The sequence below is a fragment of the Leptodactylus fuscus genome, chromosome 6 (genome assembly GCF_031893055.1).
Source record: "Leptodactylus fuscus isolate aLepFus1 chromosome 6, aLepFus1.hap2, whole genome shotgun sequence".
In the NCBI taxonomy this organism is placed as follows: Eukaryota; Metazoa; Chordata; class Amphibia; order Anura; family Leptodactylidae; genus Leptodactylus; species Leptodactylus fuscus.
In genome coordinates this window covers 102069881-102085161 of record NC_134270.1, presented here as the reverse complement: position 1 = coordinate 102085161, position 15281 = coordinate 102069881, and the positions used below count along the sequence as shown (strand labels likewise).

Below are 15281 nucleotides of genomic sequence, written 5' to 3'. Positions count from 1 at the left end.
ATGCACAGTGACACCATCTGCAGCAAGATGACGCTGCAGCTCTTTGGAGGTGGTCTGTGGATTGTCCTTGACTGTTTTCACCATTCTTCTTCTCTGCCTTTCTGATATTTTTCTTGGCTTGCCACTTCTGGGCTTAACAAGAACTGTCCCTGTGGTCTTCCATTTCCTTACTATGTTCCTCACAGTGGAAACTGACAGGTTAAATCTCTGAGACAACTTTTTGTATCCTTCCCCTGAACAACTATGTTGAACAATCTTTGTTTTCAGATCATTTGAGAGCGGGCTGTCCATGTTCGGCGACCATCAAACTTAACTGAACTTGAATTGTTTTGTAGAAAGAAATGGTCCAAAATACCTTCATCCAGGATCCAGGAACTGATTAAAAGCTACAGGAAGCGACTAGAGGCTGTTATCTTTGCAAAAGGAGGATGTACTAAATATTAATGTCACTTTTCTGTTGAGGTGCCCATATTTTTGCACCGGTCAAATTTTGGTTTAATGCATATTGCGCATTTTCTGTTAGTACAATAAACCTCATTTCAATCCTGAAATATTACTGTGTCCATCAGTTATTAGATATATCAAACTGAAATGGCTGTTGCAAACACCAAAATATTTAGAACTAAAAACGATTAAGATTAATAGGGGTGCCCAAACTTTTTCATAGGACTGTAGGTCTGAGAAACAGTCCTTGTGACAGACACATTTTCCAGATCTACTGTGACTAGTCTGAACTGACCTCATAAGCTCCATAATGATTTATGACACTGAGTTTCAGAACTACTGAGGGTTAAACCTTTCATGTCCTCGGGGCACATGCAGTTTTAGGGCCCCTTCACACGGAGTATACGTTTGCTGATTCTGAATGTGTAACATGTTCCGAATCAACGGTGTTAAAACAGATCCCATTGCTTTCTATGGGAGGCGGCATATGTGTGCTCCCCATAGAAATGAATGGGCTGCTTTTTTTCCCTATTGCTTTCAATGTGATACGCACGTATACTCCGTGTGAAGGGGCCCTTATATATACTTCTAGAAAGCCGACCGTGTGCTGAATTAAGCGCACTGTTTTCCCGTTTTGTGCCCTGGTGAAGCGCTATCTGTGCATTTACTAATAGTACTTCAGTGTCAGAAGGGCGTTCCTGACATTCTAGCTGAGAACGCCCCTCGTGACAGTACTGTTTGCAGCGCAGTACACTGTTAAACTGTCAGGAATGCCCTTCTGACACTGAAGAACTATCAGTAAATGCACAGATAGCGCTTCACCTGTGCTGAATTTGACGAACCGTTGGCTTTCTAGCAGTATATAAAACCGCATGTGCCCTTAAGACATGAAAGGTCCTCTTTAAAGCATCATGTCAGTATGGGACAGTAGAGCCACCTATCATAAAACACTATAATGCTAGTTCAGATCAGATTAGCTGTGGTTAGTCTGAGAAATGGTGGCAATATATGAACAGAAATTCTCAGACTGAACACAGCCACCTGAATAGACCCTAAAATAGGTATGGACTATTTCTGGTAGTATATTTTGATAAGGTGAAGGTGGACACCTCTTTGAAGACTACTGACCACCTAAAGCAATAATCAAGAAATAGAGATGAGCGAGTACTGTTCGGATCAGCCGATCCGAACAGCACACTCGCATAGAAATGAATGGACGTAGCCGGCACGCGGGGGGTTAAGTGGCCGGCCGACGTCAAAGCGGAAGTACCAGGTACATCCATTCATTTCTATGGAGCGTGCTGTTCGGATCGGCTGATCCGAACAGTACTTGCTCATCTCTATCAAGAAACAATAAGTCTTCTAATGGCCCCTACAGCCCTTTAATTGCTATCTTTACAAATGACACCCCTGAAGGGAGGGAGCCTTTTATTTAAATTTTTGTATTAGCCCTTTGTCAATTCACATTTATGAATATGGAACTTCAGGAAATTAAAAGATCTAATATTTCATAGAAATAAACAGCTCATACATATGTATATTTTAGTAAGTAGGAAAAAAATAGAAAGCTACATTTTTAAGGCTTTAAGTGCTGATATAGGAAAATCCAAACAAATTTATATCAAACAAGCGACATTGACCTTATCACCCACCTATCTGCAGCAGTGCACTGTCCAGAAGGGATTTTCAACCTGTGTCTTACCAGCTGTTGCAAAACTAAGCAGGACCAAACAGCTTGCAACTGTCACGGCCTGCTTGATTGATATAGAAAGTCATATTATTACAAATGATATAAATGAACCTCTATGGACAATATTATAGGGCTCTCCTCTAAGGCTCCTCTTTCATGTTTTACAGTTGACATCAGGTCTCCACGGGAGATTTTCTTGCAGTTTGCCTTGGGTCTGCCCCCACCTCTTCTGAACCAAACACCACATACAGTGAAGGAAATAATTATTTGATCCCTTGCTGATTTTGTAAGTTTGCCTACTGACAAAGACATGAACAGTCTATCATTTTAAGGGTCGGTTAATTTTAACAGTGAGAGATAGAATATCAAAAATAAAATCCAGAAAATCACATTGTATAAATGTATTAGCATTTTGCATAAAGAAATAAGTATTTGATCCCTCTGGCAAACAAGACTTAATACTTGGAGGCAAACCCCTTGTTGGCGCACACAGCAGTCAGACGTTTTTTGTAGCTGATGATGAGGTTTGCACACATGTCAGGAGGAATTCTGGTCCGCTCCTCTTTGCAGATCATCTCTAAATCAGTAAGATTTTGAGGCTGTCACTTGGCAACTCGGAGATTCAGCTCCCTCCATAAGTTTTCTATGGAATTAAGGTCTGTAGACTGGCTAGGCCACTCCATAACCTTAATGTGCTTCTTTTTGAGCAACTCCTTTGTTGCCTTGGCTGTATGCTTTGGGTCATTGATCTGCTAGAAGACCCAGCCACGACCCATTTTTAATGTCCGGGCGGAAGGGAAGGAGGTTGTCACTCAGGATTTTATGGTACATGCATGGCTCCGTCCATTCTCCCATTGATGCAGTGAAGTAGTCCTGTGCCTTTAGCAGAGAAACACCCCCAAAACATAATGTTTCCACCTCCATGCTTGACAGTGGGGATAGAGTTCTTTGGGTCATAGGCAGCATTTTTCCTCCTCCAAAACATTGTGAGTTGAGTTAATGCCAAAGGGCTCAAGTTTTGACTCATCTGACCACAGCACCTTCTCCCAGTTACTCTCAGAATCATCCAGATGTTCATTGGCGAACTTCAGACGGGGGGACCTTGCGGGCACTGCAGGATTTTAATCCATTACGTCGTAATGTGTTACCAATGGTTTTCTTGTTGGACTTGGTCCTAGCTGCCTTGAGATCATTAACAAGTTCCCCCCCATGTAGTTTTAGGCTGATCTCTCACCTTCTTCATGATCAAGGACAGTCCACAAGATGAGATTTTGCATGGAGCCCCAGATCAATGTCAAATGACAGTCATTTTGTATTTCTTCAATTTTCTTAATATTACACCAACAGTTGTCTCCTTCTCACCTGGTGTCTTACTTATGGCTTTGTAGCCCATTCCAGCCTTGTGTAGGCCTAGGATCTTATCCCTGACATCCTAAGAAAGCTCTTTGGTCTTGCCCATGGTGTAGAGGTTAGAATCTGACTGATTCATTGAGTCTGTGGACAAAAGTCTTTTATACAGGTGACAATATAAGACAGCAGCATCTAACTGGTCTGTAGGAGCCAAAACTCTTAATGGTTGGTAGGGGATCAAATACTTATTACTCTATGCAAAATGCAAATAAATTTATAAAATTTATACAATGTGATTTTCTGGATTTTATTTTTGATATTCTATCTCTCACTATTAAAATTAACCGACCCTTAAAATTATAGACTGTTCATGTCTTCGTCAGTGGGCAAACTTACAAAATCAGCAAGGGATCAAATAAATATTTCCTTCGCTGTAGACTAACTTAGGATATATTCATATATAGCACAATCATTGCAGGAGTTTCTGTGACTGAAAATCACTTGTATTTGGTTAGTTTATGCCACAATTCTGCCCTATGTGAAATGCCCTTAATGTTAAAAGTGCACTGATCTCACACATACATGGTGGCAGAGGCGGTAGGCTGCCACAGACAGCAAATCCTGGTACCCGGCAAAGTGGCTGTCTCCAGGATGCTTGTACTCACAATAGTCTGTTCCGACTGTAAAATGGAGCTGCGGTTTTAGCAGCTTATACTGTCCAAAAAAGGCTTGTCCAATCTTATGTTAACAAACTTCATCAATGTAAAATAAAACTTTGTAATGTTGAAATTGCTCACCATATAAAGGATCATGACTTGATCTACTTGGGATGTCAAGAATTTAATGATGAGTTTTCTTCCTTTGGATACAAACCTGGTTGTTACCTGGGAGCTAGCAGCGAGGAACTGAAACACAAAGGGGCAGATTCATGAAAGTGTATAAAAGAAAAACAACTCTCCCATCTCATCACAGCAAATATTTCATTCCATAATCTGCATTTGAACAATGAAACCTGTGCTGTGATTAGTTGCTCTGTGCGCTAAAGACAGGTCTTTCTTTTATGCAATGTTAAAAATCTGACCCAAAGTATATACTTAAGCTACAAAAGTTTTTATTTTACACTGATTGATTTATATAGGACTGGAGCATCCCCAGGTAATCACTAGATGCATGATTTGCCAATCCTGAATGGTCACTAAGCTTACCTGACCCTGAAGGCACTGAACTAAGTCTACAGCATGACCAGCACCCTGGAGGTTCAATGGTAGGACTCCGGTTTCCATCTTTAGTAGAACTTCAATACTGTCAGGGCTAGCAGGTTTTCCAGTCAATTGAAAATTGCCTTCTATTTCTTCCTTGGCACAGTGACAATCCAATCTATCCCATTGTGTCATGGTTGATAGTTTAGCTACTATGGATTTTTTGTCTAACAACCACTACTTAATGCCCCTAGCAAGAAGGCTGTGAAACGTAGAAGGTACACAGATACTTGGAACGACTGATAGCAGATCTGGCTTTGTCACTGCTGCCATGTCAGGTTAAATATCTAAAGCAACAAAACAAATTGGAAATTACTTTTCAGAAAGGGATGGATGCTTCAGAACACTGTGGGTATAAGTAGAGCACTTTCTACAGAACCCACTGGGAGGTGGCAGAGATTTGTGGTATAGCTTATGTCATACTGCGCAATGTAAACGGCATAATGAGGTAATATGAGCTGGCACTACCACCAAGATTAGTAAACAAACCCATTAAAAAACAGCTCCATCTGGTTTCCTCATAAAAGAAAATGTCTCTATACAAACACAGATCTGGAAGAGGTAGATGAGAATTGGCACTGGTATAGAGTAACGAAGGACTGGAACAGGTTCTTGTTCAAAAGACCATTCCTATGATGTGGGTAAGGGAGGGATGCAAGTCTTGTGCTTGATGAATGTTGTCTGTCACCTCCCCTACACCCACCACCATCTTCACATTTTTAGGGGGATCTTTCTGGTTTCCACTGGATGTGGAATGGCACAGTCTCTGATCCTGAGGTATGATACTCTGTCTAAGAAGATAGATTTATAAACCAAAGAAATAAAAGTAATTCTGAGGCCTCGAAATACGGTAAAAGAAAAACGCCAAGTGTTCTCTCCAGATATTATATGAGGTAAAATAGGAAACGGTCTCACCAGGTTTATTTGAAGGCTTGGTGAAACTGAGGCAATGTTGTAGAGTTGATATCTGAGGTATAATGAGGCAGGGACAGATCGCTGCTGCCAGGTCCCAGGAATTGCTGACTTTCTCCCATGGATATTTCAGGATTGGGCAAAGGGAGGTTACAAGGAGGGAGACCGACGGGCAAGAAGCTGAGAAAATGGTTAAAGTCTACTCCAGAGGAAAGGGGATCACACAGGGCAGAGAGGTAGGACTCATCCAGTGCAGCCTGTGTTGTACATGGTGCCAGCTCTGGTGAAGTAAGGGACAGTCCCCCAGACCCATCAGACATGAAAGGATCCATTTCACTTTTGGGGAGGTATGAGGTAGATGTGAACTGGAACCTGTTAGATGGATCAGTGGAGAAGGCAGGTACACTTTCGTTGGGGTAACTAAGCCCTAAAGACAATGGTGGTACCAAGGACTGGGGAATGCCAGCATTGGATATTGGCTGAAATGATGTAGTGTACATCCCTGTGGGAATCATGTCTCTTGACTGCATGCACATGATAGACCCCCATTCTTCTTTTACGACAGTCGACTGGCAGCTCATGAGACTTAAGTCATCTTGAGGTTCTGTCTTGATTCGAGGGGCTTCATCACAATGGCTCTTCTTCATGTGCCGAGTCAGGTGGTCCTTACGTCCAAACATCTGTGCACAGCAGTGACACTGGAAGTCTTTTCGGCCAGTGTGCACAACGAAGTGACGGCGGACATCCTTGCGGGTGTAAAAACATCGGTCACAGTGCTCACAGGGGTATTTCTTTTCCCGGCTGCCCATGGATGGTCGATGGTTGTGGCTCTTTAGGTGCTCCAGCACTGACTGGCGGTCTCTAAATACCTGAAGGCATATGGCGCAGCTGAGATCACCTCTGGCAATTGCATGTAAGGCGAGGTGGCGTCGGTGTCCGTATTTGGTGCTGTAGTTTTTGCTACATTCTGGGCATTGCAAGGCAACTCTGTTAGGGTTGTGGGTCTGCAGGTGATTCTTCAGATGGTCTTTCCGATGGAACATTTTACCACAGTGTGAGCATTGATGAGATTTCTGCATAGAGTGTGTGGCCATATGCCTACATAAGAAATAAGTGGAAGTCACATGGAGCAGATTTACAAATGCTAAAACTTACACTACGGTAGTTAGATATGCAAAAGGAACTAAAATTTTTATTTTGTTTTCTTACAAAGTGCCAGATTCTGGCACACACAGTAGGTTGAGGTGCAAAATAGTGTCTAAATCTAAAATATATCATAAATGTGAAACACTGAGTTTAGGCCAGTTATCTGGAATTATGGTGCATTTAGCTTAGTAAACCCCTAATATACCCATTACTTTAAACCTGACTAATGTATCTGGACAGGTAAAGTGTAAAACCATCAGGCCAGAAGAGAAACTTGTGCCACAATTGTGTTTAGTTCACAAAGGATCACCTAGACTGGAAAGTGGTAGACAGATAACAATAACCAATTTGCAGCATTAGGTCAGGATACGTTTGCTTTAGAGGTTTTCTCCTTCAGTGACTGCAAACTGTGATCTTAAAAACAGCATGAAAATAAGTGCTATGTAGCCCTTGGTGCTAGTGTTCAAGGGTCACCCTCCTACTACAGACAAATAAGCTTTAATACTTTCTTTTCTATAGATTACACCATCTCATGGGTTAATAATAATACTGATGTAGAAGATGTGCGATGTCCATCACTGTACCTGCACAACTTGTATTTGGATGCAAACGTCTTGTCGCAAAGCAGCTGGGGGCAGGTAAACCTCCGGGGTAAGGGTGGGCTCTCCTGCTCACTGCTACAAGGAGCATCCAGTCTGGTGGCCTCATGCAGGAGCTTGTTCTCAGCCAGGTTTTCCTCCTCCTGGGGCTTGGCCTCCACTTTCCACTCAGTGCTGAGATTGATGTTGGCAGCATCAAAGAAAATTGTCTTCATGGCAGACTCACTGGTGACACGGCCATGTGCGCTATCATTTCCCCATTGGTGCCAACATGATGCCCTACCTGGTGAATTGACAAGAGTCAAAAAATTAACTTTGAAAGAAGATTATAGCTTTACAGCTAATTATAAAAATATACATGTATTCAATTTACTAAATTATCCTTTCTTTTTTTTTTTTGTAGATTGTGAGCCCCGTATAGGGATTACAATGTACTTTTTTATGTATGTTTAAGTATGTTTTTGTAGAGTGGGAGGAAATCCAACATGGGGAGAACATACAAACTCTTTGCAGATGTCGTTCCTGGCAGGAGTCGAGCCCAGGACTCCAGCCCTGCAAGGAGGCAGTGCTAACCACTGAGCCACCGTGTTGCCCCCTAAAATATCCATTTTTTGAAGTTGTGTCCCATACTTTTTATTAGTGAAGCCATACCGACTTATTCGCCCAGCATACAGTACCGTTTGAATCCAAAAAACAGCTATAAATACAGGGACATGCAACCATATACATTGACAGTAAGACACTGTGCACAGGAAGCAAATACAGGCACTATGGTGGAAGCTGAGTAATGCATACAGTCACATGACCCTCTATCTACAGCCATTTTATAGATGGAAGTTACATCTAGATGTGATCAATAGGAGGTGAAAGTAGTGACGTGGCTTCACTAATAGAGAAAGTGGTACACAACTTCAGAAACAGGTCTATTAGTATCTGTATTTGTTTAAATGCAAGAAGAGATGAGCACACGGACATACAATTTTGTGAGAAACATTGGATAAAACCTGACATTTTTTCTGCATGTCTGTGCAAACAGATATAGCTGTCAATTGCCAAGTAAAGAATGCCCACTGGACCAGGCATGTCAAACTCGGTGTACTCCGAGGGCCACATGAGTAACAAGAGGTTGTTGCGAGGGCCGCACACAGCTGCTAATGTCACACACGTATTTTAACAGCAGTCATGAAAACAAGATATGAAGTAGTAATATGTAACAGGAAAATATATTTGCAGTGCGCAACAGCAACTAATATATTTAACAAAAATACAGCAATTAAAAACTAAACATTTATTTGCTATCATTTTTTTCAATCTTTTTTAGTGTTTTGTCCTGAAGCTTGACACCTCTTTGTGCTAACAATTGTTGGTATATCAGGCTGAAATGACAACGCAGTGCCTACTTTGATCAAAGATGATAAGTGGTGATCAGTCAGCCTTGTTCTCGGAGAAGATTTTGTTAGTTTCATAAAAGAAAATCATCTGTTTACATATACACCCTTCATCTGCCCCCAGATTCATGTCCCCCATCCATCTCTGCCCCCAGATTCATGTCCCCCCTCCATCTCTGCCCCCAGTTTGATGTCCCCTCCATCTCTGCCCCAGATTCATGTCCCCCTCCATCTCTGCCCCAGATTCATGTCCTCTCCATCTCTGCCCCCAAATTCATGTCCCCCCTCCATCTCTGCCCCCAGTTTCATGTCCCCTCCATCTCTGCCCCCAGATTCATGTCCTCTCCATCTCTGCCCCCAGATTCATGTCCCCCCATCTCTGCCCCCAGATTCATGTCCTCTCCATCTCTGCCCCCAGATTCATGTCCCCTCCATCTCTGCCCCCAGATTCATGTCCCCTCCATCTCTGCCCCCAGATTCATGTCCCCTCCATCTCTGCCCCTAGATTAATGTCCCCTCCATCTCTGCCCCCAGATTCACGTCCTCTCCATCTCTGCCCCCAGATTCATGTCCCCTCCATCTCTGCCCCCAGATTCATGTCCCCTCCATCTCTGCCCCCAGATTCATGTCCCCTCCATCTCTGCCCCCAGATTCATGTCCCCTCCATCTCTGCCCCCAGATTCATGTCCCCTCCATCTCTGCCCCCAGATTCATGTCCCCTCCATCTCTGCCCCCAGATTCATGTCCCCTCCATCTCTGCCCCCAGATTCATGTCCCCTCCATCTCTGCCCCCAGATTCATGTCCCCTCCATCTCTGCCCCCAGATTCATGTCCCCTCCATCTCTGCCCCCAGATTCATGTCCCCTCCATCTCTGCCCCCAGATTCATGTCCCCTCCATCTCTGCCCCCAGATTCATGTCCCCCCCATCTCTGCCCCCAGTGTCATGCCCCCATCTCTGCCCCCAGATTCATGTCCTCTCCATCTCTGCCCCCAGTGTCATGCCGTCCTCTCCATCTCTTCCCCCAGTGTCATGCCGTCCTCTCCATCTCTGCCCCCAGTGTCATGCCGTCCTCTCCATCTCTGCCCCCAGTGTCATGCCGTCCCCTCCTTCATTTGCCTCCAGTTTCATGTTCCACCTCTATGTGCACACACATTAAACTTACCTTCTCCGACGACTCCGAATCCTCGCTCCCCCGCCGCACTCTCCCTCTCTCGTGCGCGCTAACAGTTGTAGACGCGATGTGACGTCATCACGTCACATCACGTCTACACAGCAGCGTACAGCAGTGAGTAGCAGCATGAGTATTGCACCTCTGCGGCCCGCACAAAAGTCTCAAACTTTGTCTCTAAACTTTAGAGACAAAGTTTGAGACTTTTGTGCGGGCCGCAGATATGCCTGTAAAGGGCCGCATGCGGCCCGTGGACCGCATGTTTGACATGCCTGCACTGGACTCTTAAGGCTAAGGCTCCATGGTGCGGAAACACAGCTTTTTTCGTTGCAGATTTTGTTGCGGTTTTTTGAGCCAAAGCCATGAGTGGCTACAAAAGGAATTGGAAATATATAGAAAGCGCTCATTTCTAACTTCTGCTCATCTAGTCCTGGCTTTGGCTCAAAAAACCGCAACAAAATCTGCAACAATAAAAGCGGTGTTTCCGCAAAGTGGGGCCCCAGCCCAAAGGAGATTTCAAGTAAATTGACCAACCCCTGTGGAGGCCAAAGGAGGTTCAAGATCATAAAAAAACAAAAAGTAGGGCCAGAATTTCTACACCCAACGTGACCACTGAGAAAAATCACACAAGTCACAGCTTCCTTACCAACGACCATTGATTGGTCTCAGTGGTCACATGACTTCTGACAACAAGGTACTGGCATGAGCCTTAATAAACACCAGCGGAGGACAATAGAGTGTCGGGAACAGGCAAGTACACTTTTTTTTATTTTACACTTCCCCCAGCCTCCACACGGGTGGGTCTAATTCCTGGAAAATCCCTAGAAAAGAGAGGTTTAAATAAAAAAAAAAAAAATTGTACCGTTCCGTAGAAATACCGTTTTTTACCAGTATGCAAATGAGTTCTCTCGCAGCAATGGGGGCGGGCCCCAGCGCTCAAACGGCAATGGGGGCATCCCCACTGTTGCCAGAGAACTCTCTACAGAGACGCCTCCATCTTCAACAGCAACCGCGTCTTCTTCCGGCTGGGGTCACACTCCACTCTTGCGCGCATGCGCAGTACGCTCCTGTAGTTCTCCGTAGAACTACAGGAACATACTGCGCATGCGCACAAGAGCGCATGGCTATTCCGACGTGGTAAATAGAAAAAAAATGTTGTTTTAGTGGTAGAATCCCTCTAAGGGGCGTTCACACTAGCGTCGATGTCCGACAGCTAGTCTTCGATGCTAATGTCCGCGCAAAATCTTGCGCAGACATTAGCATCGGACACTAGCTATGTCCGTTACATTTTGCATTGATTTAAATGGGACATCATGTGTGTTCTTTTACTGTCCGTGTCTGTCCTTTAGTGTCCGTTCACAAAGGTGTCGAAATTTTTCAAGCGGACAGCTAAATCCTACATCCTACAATCTTATGTGCATTACTTTTTTTAATTTACAAAACATAGGGGGATTACTTTTTTTCATTTTTATAAAACTTTCCACTTTTTTTTTTTCTTTCTTTCAGATCCTATTGAGAACTTGTGATAATTTTGTTCCTATCATAACTCACTGCATTACTTATAGTAAAGGGTGATATATTGTCAGTTAAAAAAACTGTCTTTCTGTTAGGCCATGCCTTCATTAGGCCCACAGCAGTATGTAATGGTATTGGCATTCTAAAATTATTTTTACAAAGTTCTCATGCATGACAGAAGGAGCCTCCGCCATCTGACACCACATAGGTTCTGCAGTTGCTACTTACATAATAATAATCATCCTACTAATATTATAAATGTGAAAGTTTGGATGTTTGTGTGTTTGGATGTTTGTTAGTCAATCACGCAAAAACGGCTTAAAAGGATTTGAATGAAATTCGGCACATAAATAGATTGTAACCTCGATTTAACACACAGGCTAATTTTTATCCCGGGAAATGACATGGTTTCCTGACTGTTATGAATTTATGTTCACATACTATATTACAATGCTGCTGCAGCAGCCTTATCTCAGGTCCCATGGCTGTTATCTCTCTGTGTAAACACACGCTAACCCTCAGTGGTTTGTCTACACACATTTGAATATTATCTGATCTACTCCAGGCACTGCTGACACACTGACATGGGCAAACCCCTTTAATCCAAATAGGTAGTTTGTCAATTTTAAACATGCCTGGAAAAAGAAAAACTATAAATTTGTCGCAAACAACGAGAGCTATGAAGGTAGCCAGAAGTCACAGAGCTCTCCACAAGCGGAGCTGACGGGGATCATCGACACCAACAACACATGCATTATATGGCGTTGCAGCGAGCTGCTGAGATGCCGGAACAATTACAGTTATGGTGCGAAGAACAACTTCAGTGCCAAACCAGCTTGAGAGTTGCCGAAATGCCGGAGCATGCCGATCATCAACGCCAACAACACACTCATTATATGCCATCCCCACGAGCTGCTAAGATGCCGCAACAATCACAGGGAAAGCGCGAGGAATCAATTCAGTGCCAGGCCAGCTTGACAGTTGCTGAAACGCAAGAGCATGCCGATCATCAACACCAATAACACGCTCATTATATGGCGTCCCCACGAGCTGCTGAGATGCCGCAATAATCAAAGGGAAAGCGCGAGGAACCAATTCAGTGCCAGGCCAGCCTCACAGTTGTTGAAACGCAAGAGCATGCCGATCATCAACACCAACAACACGCTCATTATATGGCGTTCCAGCGAGCTGATGGAACAATCCCGGGCACAGCATGGGGAACGCGTTCAGCAACAGGCCAGCTTGACAGCTGTCGAAACGCCGGAGCAGGTGCATCATCACCAACAACACACTCATTATATGGCGTCCCAGCGAGCTGCAGAGATGCCGGAACAATCACAGCTACTGTGCGAGGAACAAGTTCAGCAGCAGGACAGCTTTTACTTATATAGCGCCAACATATTCTGAAGCGCTGTACTTATTATAATTGTATCTAATGGAGCATTAAGTGTAGGTGCTCGGCTGCAAGTACACAGCTTTACCTGGCACACGACACCTGAAAGTGCGCTGTAAAGTGATGTACATACATGGCCCTTCAGGATGCAATACTTAAATTTATTTATATCTCATCTACTACATATGTGCTATTTGGTTTGCTCTCAATTATTGGTTTTAGCATGTTATTTACAATGTAAGACCCAGTTCACACCTGCGCTCGGTATTCCGTTCGGTGAGTTCGCTTGGGGACTTCCCAAACGGGATGGCGAACTCATTAAAAAAGCGGTTAGCTAAGAAACCACACAAACCCCATAGACTATAATGGGGCCCAAGTGTTTTCCGCACAAATCATAAGGAGAAAAAAGTACTGCAAGCACCACTTTTCTCTTCACATGATTAATGCGGAAAACACACAGACCCCATTACAGTCTATGGGATTCGTGTGGTTTCTTAGCTAACCGCTCTTTAATGTGCATAGGTTTCTGTTCGGGGGGTCCCCAAGCGAACTTCCCAAATGGAATACTGGGAATACCGAATGCAGATGTGAAGCAGGTCTAAGAGATACAATATACAGACTGCTCACTATGTTAATCAATTACTGATTTTTTTTTATGCCATAATTTGTAATACTATCTATCTTCTGTCACATATTGCAATGTACACTGTATTACATTGTATGTTCAATAAAATAAAAAAAACAAACAAACAAACAAAAAAAAAAAACTGTGTACAAACAGGTCTAGGGCTTGTTCACATGGGGCCAGTGGGATGGAATTTGGACGAGGAATCTTACTCCATACAATAGCGGTCGTGTTTCCGCTAGCATTTTTGTGCCGCTAGCAAAAAATAAAGAAGTGACATGACCTTTCTTGAGGCGGATTCTGCCTCAGGAAATCAATGCAAAAAAATCGCCAGGCGTTTTATCAAGGTCCATTAACTGTGTTGGAGGGAGAAACCGCCTGGCAGTTTTTTGAGGTGGTTTTTGCAAAAAACCGCCTCATGTCCAAAAATCGCTAATTCCTGAAGCGTTTTTTTTTCAGTATCAAATTCCGCCACCCCCTATTCACGTGTGAACTAAGCCTTAAAGTGTTCACTATAAAAAAAAAAAAAAAGACATATTGGATGTCACTAAGAGGCTAAGAAGCTACTGACCTAGTGTTAGTAAATCTTAAAGCTCCCTCGTGAGTTATCGCTTAACCTTTCCTTGTCTTCTGAAAGTCAAATTTTGATAGGCTGCTCTTACCTGCTGCTAAATATTTGGATTCACCCCTCCGGGAGACAGCGTAAGAGACGCCTCACCATCTTTCAACCTGCTGAAATATATAGGCATATAGATCAGTCTTGTTAGGTTATATGCAGTGACAATAGCAAGAACATGGAGCAATATCTGGGTGCATACATGAGGAAGGAGAGAGTATGGTCATTTATAAGTATTAGTATATAGGTGAAGGGTATACATATGGCTGTATATTTATAGAAGCTTGGCTATTTCAATATCACGTAATGGGCGATACTGAACTGCATTCTATTATTTTATGGAGGTGCCAGAGATTATTGTGAGCATCTTGTATGATACTATGTGGGTCCTTAGGTATACACAGGCAGTCACGTATTAATGGGGATGTATTGTATATGCCATGTGGTATTTTGGTGCATACAATGACAATATGCTGCTGAGGAGAATTACCATGGACACCTGTTAGGGCAGATGCTGAGGATTTCACAAGGATATGAGGTCAATAGGTCATCTCAATAAAAGTGAGTGGGTTCTTAGAACTCTGTTCACACGCACCAGAATATAATCCATAACATTGAGATCCACATTAAAATATTTCAGCAAAAATAAGTTGTCTAATAGTGGCACTATGCAGCCAGGTATGATGGGAGTGGGCACTGAGGTATCATTGGGTGAGTGAAGGTAAAGGAGAAGAGGGCTGGGTCAGTAGTATTAGGGTGTTCTTCTAAGTGGATAGGGGTGTACATGGGTGGGCTAGATATTGGGGTGCATTGTTTAGAAAGTAGTTATATAGGAGTGGAAGTCATGTGATGTGTCGTGGCAGCAGTCTTTTCTGCTGAGGTAACATACATACGCCGTTATAACACTTCCCGCCGGTTCCGTTATCCCCGGAGGCCGCAGGACGGAGCCGATGTCCGCAGTGGATTCTGGGAGAGACGCCGCGGCCTGAAGAGGCGCTGACTAGGGGCTTTACGGAGCAGGACACCCAACCATCAGCAGCTGGAGAACTTACATTGAGCTAGTGATGCTGCCTGAGACCGGGCCTGGGGTCCTTGCGTGTCAAGGCCTTTTAGTCACCCACTTGCCTCCACCAACATGGCAGCGCCTCCCACCCGGCCTCCGCTCTGCCTCCTC

At 43.7% G+C, this 15281-nt stretch overlaps 2 protein-coding genes across 4 annotated transcripts in view; one reads left to right on the top strand and one right to left on the bottom strand.

Annotated features, from left to right (window-relative positions):
• Nucleotides 1–15281, top strand: part of TM9SF4 (transmembrane 9 superfamily member 4) — a 318186-nt gene that overhangs the window by 39694 nt on the left and 263211 nt on the right. The window lies entirely within an intron of this gene.
• On the bottom strand, nt 5612–15247 carry PLAGL2 (PLAG1 like zinc finger 2). Of its 3 annotated transcripts, none has more exons than XM_075276865.1 (4): nt 15160–15247; nt 14154–14220; nt 7386–7683; nt 5612–6753 (listed from the first exon to the last, which is right to left on the bottom strand). In XM_075276865.1, exons 3-4 carry the CDS (start codon nt 7613–7615, stop codon nt 5664–5666), a joined length of 1320 nt encoding a protein of 439 aa, XP_075132966.1. In that variant the 5' UTR covers nt 7616–7683; nt 14154–14220; nt 15160–15247; the 3' UTR covers nt 5612–5663. The 3 variants fall into 3 exon arrangements, with proteins under 3 accessions (XP_075132966.1, XP_075132967.1, XP_075132965.1); XM_075276866.1 differs by lacking the exon at nt 15160–15247 and adding an exon at nt 15001–15092 and having other exon boundaries at nt 14154–14223; XM_075276864.1 differs by lacking the exon at nt 15160–15247 and adding an exon at nt 15001–15092.